Source organism: Anabas testudineus, chromosome 2 (assembly GCF_900324465.2).
Source record: "Anabas testudineus chromosome 2, fAnaTes1.2, whole genome shotgun sequence".
NCBI lineage: Eukaryota > Metazoa > Chordata > Actinopteri > Anabantiformes > Anabantidae > Anabas > Anabas testudineus.
Genome location: NC_046611.1, coordinates 17,408,391 through 17,419,861, shown reverse-complemented (window position 1 = coordinate 17,419,861; position 11,471 = coordinate 17,408,391). Strand labels below are relative to the sequence as shown.

The 11,471-nt window shown below is 41.1% G+C and overlaps 1 protein-coding gene across 1 annotated transcript in view; it reads right to left on the bottom strand.

Annotated features, from left to right (window-relative positions):
* Positions 1-552: 552 nt before the first annotated feature.
* rnf152 (ring finger protein 152) overlaps positions 553-11,471 on the bottom strand; it is a 44,487-nt gene continuing 33,568 nt past the window's right edge. The window contains exon 3 of the mRNA XM_026363084.1: positions 553-6,193. Within this exon, the coding sequence (XP_026218869.1) occupies positions 5,354-5,992 (639 nt within the window). The 5' untranslated portion in view covers positions 5,993-6,193 and the 3' untranslated portion in view covers positions 553-5,353. The remainder of the gene's footprint in view (positions 6,194-11,471) is intronic.

The window sequence follows — 11,471 nt, the reverse complement described above, 5'->3', positions numbered from 1 at the left end:
CTCATACATTTTCAGGACGAATGGATGGTCTTGAAAAAAAGATTCTGTGGCCATTAGGGAACCTGTCATTAAATGTGAATAGAGTTGGTTATTTGGGGCTGTGCAGTCCATGAGTGTGGTCATCATTAGCAGCTGCTGCTGCCTGAGGAATAGAGGTGTTTTGCTGAAGCAAAGACGGCTGAAATTGGTCCCCGGAGAGCGTTAATTACCTCCCTGACACCATATCAATAAATATTTGAGGAGAAAAGGGGCTCCTGAGGGTAAACAACGAGAGCTTGCTTTCCACCATGTTCACTCAACCTTGAAATATGGAACTTCGATAAATAAAGCTACAGGGAATGAGCTTTTAATCTTTCAGAGACACTTATAATTTAAAATAGAAACATTTAAGAGGAGTTTATTTGTGTTTCCATTGTAGCTGCAGCAGTAAATGTCAAGTAGCACTTCTGTACAAAAGTACATTTATGCTACAGCTGAAAAGGATCCATGGAACATAAAAACAGGTTGATGTTAAAATAGTTAAATTTCAAATGAAGACAGCTGGAGTCGGCATTCAGATTCATATCATTTGCTTTAATAGTTCACCAAAAAACAGCTGCTGCTTGTTTCATCAGTCGTCATCCGACCTGACGCAAACAGGAAACTACAACGGGAACTTCACGGCATTTTACAAACACACAGGCACAGAAATGACAAGCATCCTTTCTACACTTCTCTAGTCATTGCTCTTTAAGTTTCTGTAAAAATGCTGTACAGGGCAGTTTCTGAATTCGAGAAACAGTTATTACAGAGAACAGGAAGGAGATTCAGGAGCACGATATTCCTCTAAATCACAGCCAAAGATCGTGCTTGAAAGGATGAAAAGGTTGAGTTATGACAGGGGCTTCTTTGTAAAAGATCAGATGGCTAAGAATATTCTGTCTTATCATCTTTCAGTGAAGACATGTTTAATTTTACATGGAGAAGTATGAATAAATGGCTGGGGAACGTGTACATCCAACCTTTGCATTCCCTGGTTCTGTGCATCTCCTTTGATTTTATCTCCCTTTAGATCAATAATCTCACATCACTAAGTGTAAAAAAAGAATAAACAAGGTGCATTGGTTTCTAAGCCCCCCTTACATGAAGTGTATATTCATGATGGATTGGCAGAGAGAAAAGACGAAAGACAGGTTCATTTATCATGAACCCTGTGTGTGGTTAATCACCATAAACATGTGATAGCTGCTAAACATGTTCCAATTTAACCACCAACATAGACTAAAATTTACTGCTACTCTGTGGTTTAATGTGCACTTTTCATTCTTATTTGATATTAAAATGTCTTTGACAGATGCTTTTTGTAGTGTTTCATTTATATCTAGAGCCAAAACAACAATAATACAGGAATAATAATAATAATTGCTCATTTATGAATCCCCTTGGGTAAATTCTTTGTGAACAGGCAGCAAGGGTTCAGAGTCTTGTCCAGGGACACTTGAACAAGAAATCTAATCCACCAACCCTGGGGTTCGTAGAAGAGTGCCCTACCAACTGCGCCACAGTCACCCCATGTATGAGATTTTAGAGCCGTCACAGAAATGGTTGTGGACAGATGATAAAACCAAAACAGAACATGAGCAGTAAAGAAGATTGTTGGCGTTTGGACTTTATATTTAGAGGAACTGATCACTTCTCGACAGGATAGATCAGATTTTGATTGTTCGCGGGTTAAAGATGCCAAAACTCTCAGCTTAACACAGTGTAAAATGGTATCTAGTTTATAGGTCAGGTTCTAGATACCATGAAAGTACTTTATTAAATTACTTATTATTTAGTTAAAGAACATTCAACAACACTCTTGTCATTAGAGCTCATATTAATGTGTTCTACAACCTATTTGTCAAACCGTCAGAGGCTGCTTATTCACACATTAAAATAGGAGTATATGTAGTATGTAAATTATAATTTTGGGGTGCCTATAAAGGGTGGGATGATCAGTTGTAGGACTTCATCTATGAAGAATTGTTATTTTTCACCACTGAAAACCTGACAGTCAAATTATTGATGATCTTTTGATTTCCAAGTGACCTCAGATAAAGTCTTCTGTGCCAGAAAAATGTACTGGAGAGAAAAAGACAGGTTTTCTTATGCAGTCTCACGGCAAAAGCAGGAGCTTCGACCACCAGCGTGTCCGACATCAACGGTTCATTTGCACTTAACTCGGCCTCTCTCTGAACCTGCAAATCGAATAGTTGCCCTCTTGCAGCCCAAATGCTTTTACAACAGAATATTCTAATGGGGCAAACCCTGAGTTGCAAAACAGTTGAAATCTGTTTTGATTGAATCCATTTAAGTCTGATTGAAATAACCAAAGAAGAAAGGTTCTGTTCATTTTTAATGATTAATGATTAATTTTTCTTTTGAGCAGGGAGGACACTTTGAGCTTTGGTTGTGTGTTAAAAGCACAATGATACGAAAATGTAAATAGATCAAAAAGGAGAAAAGACACATTTTTGTCATGTTTAACCATAAGTGACATGAGCTTCCATATTTTAGATGCATTAAATACGTGGACAAATTTGATGTTTTTATTTATATACAACAATTTAATACTTTTTTTTTTTTTTCCTTTTTCCACTTTGTTATCTCATGTTGTGTCACTGCTGTGTCTGAGTGGCCCTGAGGCCCTGAAGTGAACTAAATAACTTGCTATGTTTGTTTCTTAAAGAGCAAACACTCTAACTCAGACTCGAACAAAGTAAAGCACATCAACAAAAACAAGTTCACGTCAGAAAAAAAAAAAAGAAGATACAATCATTCTGTACATGACGAGGCTGCAGTACAAAAGAGTTCACCCTGTTTGTGTTGACTGTACACTTCATTGCTTTAACAATACAGTAAACAGACAAATTGCCTGCCTCAACATATAAAAGTGAAAAAAAAGACAAACATCCATCTCCGTGGATGTGAGAGATATTCAAAAGCAGATAAATCGATACAGCCATCATTAAGCGGAACCCTGCAGCGCCCGCCCACTCCTGACCCGTTGCTGACCCATTTCACACACACATAAACACACACCATCGCACTGCTGAGCCCATATATCCAACTGTTTCTAAATGAAAGACGGTATTAAGGTGAAGGGAGTCGGTAGAGTGTGGGCCGCCAGCGAAGGCCTGCTCAAAGCTGAGGAGGATGCTGGCGGTCTGAATGCAGGTCAGGCTGAAGAGCAGATAGACAAATAAGCAATCGATGAAAAATAAATCATTAAGCATCCAAGGGAAAGCATAAAACTGGATGCACCGCAGAACAAAAATGAATAGCTTGACCTTAGATGGATGTCACTGTCATAACTGGATGTCAAGGACAGAGCTGCAGCCAGTTGGTGAGTGTGTTGGGCATAAACACTGCACGAGTGTGGAACAATTATCCCGGCTCTGTGCAGTGTTCACAAAAATCCACCTACTAACACCTCAAAAGCTCTTTTCTTTACTGTAAAGGCACTAAAGGGCTAGCGAGGGTCAGAAAACTGGAATAAAACGTTTTCGCTACGGCTCCAAACTTCTGGAATCACCGACGTCCACAAAATCCGACATAATTTTTCATCCCTGTCTCATAAAAGTTTCATTCCCATGCAACAAACACAAGTGCGTTTTTCTAAGGAATGTAATTGCAATCAGATCTTTTCTATTAACATTACAACTGTTGTAGGTATGTCGACACTACAATTAGCAGTTTTCTTTTCCTGGCAGTACAGCACCCACTTTTGTAACCACAGCTTTATCAAATGTCTTTTGAACTTGAAACGAAACCATGGTCTTTCTCTGACCTTAACTAGAGTGCGTCTGTTGCCTTAACTCAACCTCACTCTGAGGTCAAACTCACATCTGCTCACAGACCTGCGCGCATGACATCCACACCAACCACCTCCCACTGCCTTGTTTCTCTTAATAAACAAAGCACTTAAAAACTTGAGTGTGTTTTTAGTTTAGTTTCAGGGGAAGGTCATTTTTACGAGAGAGGGTTGTAATTTTGTCGTTCCACCCTCTGGTGTGACCTGATCTAGAATGTTTTAAAGAGAAATGTAAGAATGTCAAGTTTAAGTTTTACAGAAAGTTAATACTAATAATCTAGTACTTTCAGTTTATGCTTGACTAAGTTAGCGCTTCCTGGCTCTCGCGGCGTACACAAGGAATAGAATTGACAGTGGTATCAATGTATTTGTGTCATTCTTAGAAATAAAGAACTATAATTATTTTTTTTTCCTTGATCACCCAGTTCTAAACACAATATTGTAAAACATTTCTTAGTCGATCAGGTATCCTGTGCATTTTTGGCATGTAGCATCCCACTAGAAGGCTGCATGAAACGCCCCACTGTATTCACAGGTCATCATCTAGTAGTAATCATCATAATATTGTCATGTCAAAGTTATGATTGCCCACGTGGCGCCCTTAATGAGCTCATTTTGGTGATACCATACCATTCAAAGATACTGATTTGAATAAAATAGGAAACATCTGATTCTGACATTTAAGGATGCACAAAACATCGAATATTTAGTATTTTTGCTTGGTGAATCACTTCATAAATAAAATTTAACAATTACTCCTGACTAGCCAATCAACTGGTTGTTTCTGCAATAATTCAAATATTTACTTTCCCCTTTACTTTCTGACACCACAGTCAAAGTTTGTCCTGAACACAGACAGGTTGTGTAAAAGAAAAAGAAAAGAAAATGAAAATGAAAGTTATGTTGATTTTGAGCTTCCTCAGACAATCCAGATGGAGCTAGACGTGCACATTGTCTTGCACATTGAATTGCAGCATCAGAGAACAGGGTTGCAGCCAAGTTTGGACTGTGTACTGCAGCACCAGCTGGTGACACTGCTCATGGTTCCTACAGTCAGCGAAACAACACTATGATAACTGATGTATTTCTACAAACCACAGACTAAACAGGCAATCCAGCCACTGTGAGTGAATGAGAGTGAATGTCAGACCGGCTCCAAGCCAAAAACAAATCAGCTGGAGTGATTCCCAAAGCCCTCTTTCAGAGAAAATAGATGGAGTAGGAAAGAATGAGAGTTTCAGGGCCAATTTGCTGTTGGACAAAAATGAAGTGAATGTTTGTGTATTTCTGTTTTAATCTCCCAAATAAAAAAAAAAAAAAAGGAACACAACAGCAGAGCATTTGTGATTCTCCTTCCTGCCTTCTTCTCCATCTGTGTTTCTACATTGCTTTGTAGTTTCCTTGGACGCCCTTTAGGTGAGTTTAGTCCTCCCTCCTCTCTTGCCCTAAGAAGAGGCAGGGCTAGTGGAGGAATCCAGGAGGGGTCCACGGCAGTCTGTGCAACCTCCCCGGCCGGCCTCAGCCGCAGGAGATGACAGTGAAACGTTTGGAGATGCAGGACATGTTGTGCAGCACGATGCCCAAGAGGAAGAGCAACACACATGCCACCAGGATCACTGTGCACACGCCGGACCATGTGGAGCCTTTACCTCCTCCTCCCACCGGACCAGCAACCCTCCTCTCACCCTCGCCTCCCTCGAGCCCCACACCATCCAGATCCATAGCAAGCCCCAGAGGTTGCTGCTCAGGCACGGTCACCACCGTCACCCCCTTCTGCTGGCTACCAGGCAGGAAGCGACATCCGAGCTCCCCCGGGAGGCCGAGTGAGCGCTCTTTGGCGATGGGTAGTGGAACCATGTAGCAGCCGTTGCTGGGGAGGCGGATGAAGACGGGCGTGTGCTCTGAGGCATGAGGGATGGCAATGACAGTGATGATGTCGGGGTCGTCCGGGAGGTGGGAGACGGATAGGCCTGGTGGGAGCTTGGTGACGCCACGGCACCAGGGACAACGAATCTCCTTCTGGCTGCTGCGCATCTGGGTCAGACACACTGAGCAGCATGTGTGTCGGCAATCCAGGAGTTTGGGCCGTCGGCGAGGGCTGTAGTAGTTAAAGCAGATCTGGCACTCCAGAATTGAATCCTGGGAAAGAGCATCCATGTTGGCAAGGTGGCTCCTTTTTATATTGATTGGCAGATAAGAGCAATTTAAAATTCAAAAACAGGAGGAGATGTAGGAGAAAGGTTTCACGGCTCCAGGTGAAGTCTGGAAAATACAGCTGTTCCTTATGCCTGATGATTCACCGCCGTCAGTGACTTCACAGCAACATCAAGGCCCTTTGGCGGCAATGTGGCCATCCTTCTGCAACAGAAGAGAAGAGAAAGCACTGTTGAGACAATGACTGCGACGGCGGTGGGAACTGTGGAGTGCGTTAAGTGCTTAGGTGCTTGTGAAATTGAGCTGATTTGATCTGAGACTAAGCAATAAAAGGCAAGAAAAACTGTACTTTCTGTGGAAGTTAATATTATTGTGGTGTTATTTTATTTTACAGCTCCATCACAGAATAATTAGCCGTGACCTTCACAGTGATTTGAATGGGAATTTCTCATCTTGGCATGTTGGGGTGAAGATAAAAGACGGCCGTGAGATTACATTTCTAAAACCTTTGGTTCGTATAAGTTCAACGTAAAATACATACTACAAAATCCACATTCATGTTTCAGGCTCACACTCTCTTCTCTCAGACAGCTAAAGTTAGCATGTTTTTTTCAAGCTCATCATCTGTGAGGTCTGTAATTCCAGGCTGTTTAATTCGTTTCTGCAGAAGGCATCACAAACCCATTTTCAGTCATTGCGAGTGTCATTTCTATTACACACCGTCTACACCAGTACCTGTATAAAATGTCTCACTGGAAAAGTTCACCTTTGACATTACATGATGTTCATTTTTGGTGATTTTGATATTGATCAATTCGCTTTTATGCTGATGTGAAGCACACTGAATTGCCGTCATGCATGAGAAGTGCTGTATAAATAAAAATGATTTGAACAGGTCAAGGGTTTCAGTGCATGATCTACAGAGGACTGTTGGGTTTGCAGTTAAGTCCCTTCTTATCCAATAATTTCAGAATACTGGACAGCCAACTCTAGAAGCAGTCCTTGTGGTATCAAATGTCTTAAAACCAACAGTTTTCAAGACCTTTTGAAGTTATGTATGTTAATGCCCTGGGAAGAGTGAAAGCTCTAGAAATAGTTCCATGCTCATGCCCTGATCTGTGCCTTACCACAAAATGTTATTGTGGAGGTTTACAGAGAGGTCCTAGGACTTCATCTGTCCTGACATGGAGTTCTTTGCATTTAAAGAGGCAAATTGTGCAAACATGGTGCTATATCTCACACCATCTCACGACAGGCAGCTCACATTCATCCCTGAATGAGGGACGGGCAGTGGACGAACGACCACAGTGCATCTTGAACAACTGGCAGTCATTATTATGTACAGCACACATCGTCCATATCAGCCAGTAGCTGACTGCACCAGGAGCAGGTTCATGAGACCTTTCGCCTCAGTATCTGTGTTAAGTATGGCTAATTCTTTTAACTGTCTCCTCCAGGCCACAGACTACATAAACAATTTCTCCTTCCTCCTACTCTTCTTGCATAATCACGTGTACCGCGTTAATCCATGCGGAAGCTGTGATAGTTTGCTTTTACAGATGATTAAACCTTGTCAAAATAGCACCAAGGAAACAATGAATACCAAACAGGGCTCTGCAGACTTCAGATTTTATTTTTCGCCCAAACTGTCAAGTGTAAAAACTGCTGAGGAGGGACTCGATTTTTCTTTCCCTTTCCCTTCGCTCGTCCCTCTGGGCACAACAGACAGAGTAAAGAGTGAGACAGATGGAGAGGAGGGATGGAGAGAAGATAGTGATAGAAATGGAAAAAGGTGACCACTGAATGCTCTGCAACGCCGTACATCTCAGTCCTTTATCAGAAACAATATCTCAGGCAATTAAACTCCTCACATCGCCCTGTGGGGACACAACAACAGATAAGAGGGAGTTCACAAGTTTTCATACAGTACTTTGTTCGGTCTGGAGTCCTTTAAGTTTGGTTAATTTGGACAAAGGAGCACAATCACATTCAACCTTAGGCGGTGAGACACAGTTTGGGACTAGACATTGTATCCAAGTGGAACCCCACACAAACCCTGCTGCTGATCCATCAATACATCATTTTAGAAAACAGTGAAAATTGCTCACTCTCCAATGTGACATCTCCAAATGTTGTGTTTTATCTGAACAACAGTCCAAACAAATGTTTTGTACTGATGTCCAAAAACAACTTTAAATCATTAATTATTCATCACAACAGCTCCAAATACATCTTTTTGGTATGTCTCCATAACAAACAAAGGTTAAATGCAGTCACATGAGAATACAGACTGTCATGGGACAGAATTAGCTCCAGACACTAAAGAGCATTTTATTTAGTAATTTAAAATTTCACTCAAAATGTGAATCCATCTTGCCTCTATCGTCAAGTCAACCCAGACGCTTGTGGGGGCCAGACACTCCACTCCTACTGCCTCCTGACTCGGCACTTCCTGCGTGACCTAGTTCTTTGGCACCGTTACCGAGTCAAAGTCGAGGGAGAGGTTGTAGAATAGTCCGAGCAGCTTTAGGGCGGAGTGAGGAAGACAAGCAGAGGGAGATAGAAGCAGAAAAAGAGACCTGCCCTTGAGGGGGTGAGACAGCCCAGGGTATTACTGACTCCTTTTCCCAAAGATAAGGATTAGCTTTGATCTGACATAAATGCTTTGTGGCTCAATATTCCCATACACCCAGTTGCTCTCTCTCTCTCTCTCCCGCCTTCCTTCTTCCCTTCTGACTGAAACCCCTTTCATTTTCTACCTCACATCAATTCTTCGAGGCAATCTCTATCCTTTTTTCACCTCATTTTTTCCTTTCCACTGCTTTTTTCTACATGTGGAGCACTACAATAATATAATGCTGTAAACACAAAAAACACAATACGCTGACAAAAAATAATGTCAGGTTGTTATAATTTGTTTTTAATGTGTACTAAAATTATGACATACAGCATTCTTTCTTTTAAAAAAATCCACTGATTTGTTAAAATGAAAGAAATTTAGGGAAATCTAGAAATAGTAATATTTTCATTCAGTTTAGTACAAAATGTCAAGTGTTAATTGCTGCCAACTAAAAATCAAACATTTTTATTACATACAGTAGAAGTCTACATCCATGAGGAAATAAACCAGTGAATATTATGTATGAATATGTATGAATGTTTTCAAATGTTCTTCAAAAACCATAAAATAAATTTTCAGTATTATTCAGCAATCACATCTGTGGATTTCAATGAACTCTGTAGCTTCGTCATAGTAGCATTGAAAACAAAACACGACTGTCCCTGAGCAGCGCTCTGAGGTCATGAAACAACAGTGAGGAGCAACCAGGGCTGGAACTTAACAGTATGATTTATCGGTTCAACTGAGCTGTAACCAGGGCAGAGCTTTCTAGCAAAGAGCTCGGTGTGTGACCCATTTTCTATCACACCCACACAACAAAGTACCACTTTGGGTGCAGTGGCAGGTTTAAACAGTCTTGAACAAGTCAGTCTGAGATTTACAATCATAAGGAAAATTTATGATTTGAGTTAAACAAGAAAAACAAATTGGTAATATTTTTTTGTGTGACTCTTGACTGCTCTATTAGCATCATCAGGGGTGCAGGGAAGTAGGTATGATTTAGTAATGATGCAGAATGACGAGCAGTGGTCTCCACCACCTTAACATGCCTGTGGTCCACTGGGAGCAACTAACAGAAAACACACACACACACACACACACACACACAGACACACACACACGCACACAAAGAGGTCTGAATAGAAACACACATTTATGCACACACATTCCCTCAGGGCCTCCACATGCAATCAGCCAAGGAGAAAGTGTACTCGTCCTAGCAGACAGAAGTTAAAAATAACCGCCACAGCCAGAAGTGTGCGTGCGCACACACACACACACACACACACACACTCCACCCAGCTCAATATAATAAACTACCTGGAAGCAGCAGAGGGAGGTGGGCTGTGAGCAGCATGGAGGAGAAGCTTGTTAATCTGCGAACCCTGAGGTGGCTGGAACCAGAGAAATGTCAGAGAGGTGATGATGTGCAGCCTGACGTAACTGTTCATATAACGCATGTGCATGCTGATTCATTACATGACACGAGTTCACGGCGAGCAGGTGCAAAGCAGTTGCTCGAAATGAGCAGGGATTTTTCCAGGTAATACAGTCTCAACCCAGAACGTGCCAGATAAACCACAACACCTCAGCCAGTAGGAAGCTGAATGATACTAGACCTGTGAAAGTTATTTCTGTTGGTGGAAATCAGAACTGGAGAAAACTAAAAACAATAATACTGTACATATAGGACAGTATTGTCTACCTTACATGACACATTAATACATTTTAGTTTTGCGCACATCATGGAACACTTGACTGATTCGGTTCTGTGTAACGAGGGTTCTTATGATCTTAGTATTTCTAAATCTTTGTGATGTCCTTGCTGTCAGCATACATACAGGCAAATACTAACCGTGAGAGATCAATATATACTATAGGCTTATTCTCCCATGTTTCTTACTAATACTAACACTAAGATAAAGATAAAGGCAAAAAAACACAATATAAGCCATGCTGATCTGCATCCGTATTTAGATTCAAAACAATTATGCAGAAAACATGGGAAAATGTTCCTTTCATATACAGAAACACACTGTTTGGCAATTCTTTGAAAAATCCTGGGTCTGTACCAAAACTAATAATTTGTTATGCTCATGACCAAATTTAACTGAAATCTATAAACTGACATAAACTTCCAGGGGGCCTTAAAAATAATGTCACGATTGATGGTCATACTTATTTCTTTATGAGATTTTAACAGTTCATACAATTTAGGGAGTTAAACTTGTCTCTTCCAATAGTTTATTCAGCCATCTTTCATTCATCAGATGTTAAACACCAGACAAACTGACAGGAGCTAATGCACTTTCAAATATGGCAGTCACATTAAAACCAAACAGCTCCGTTTGGACTCTGTCCATGCAGTTTCTGGCACTGCAGCATCACATTTGTCATTTCCAATGGACGTTCACTTACTGAAATGACAGATAAATGCATTGTGCTGTGATGCAGGTGTTGCACGGGCCGGTTTTATGTTAATAGCCTGTCACGTCTGCATGCTCAAGTGTGAAAGGAATTCTTCATCTCTCTGCGTTTAGGCTACTTGTCGTGAAACGTTTTGTCACTGATGGTAATAGAACAGTCAATTAATCTAAACCGTGGGATTTTAGCAGCAACGTCGATGTTACAGTACAAACACACATGCCAAATTAAATTTGTTCTCCTCCAAGTCATGGCTGCATCCAGCGTGCTGGGCCAGCATTTGCATATTATCGCTGTGTCGATTTCCTTGCCCACATATTAAAACTTTGGATGGAAGTCAACACATCTCCTCCAGAGTACATTTAACAGCTAAAGTAGTCATGCAGGAGCTGCCGAGGCTAAAGGGCAAGAGCAGCTCCTTCACTGCTTTTTCCGCTC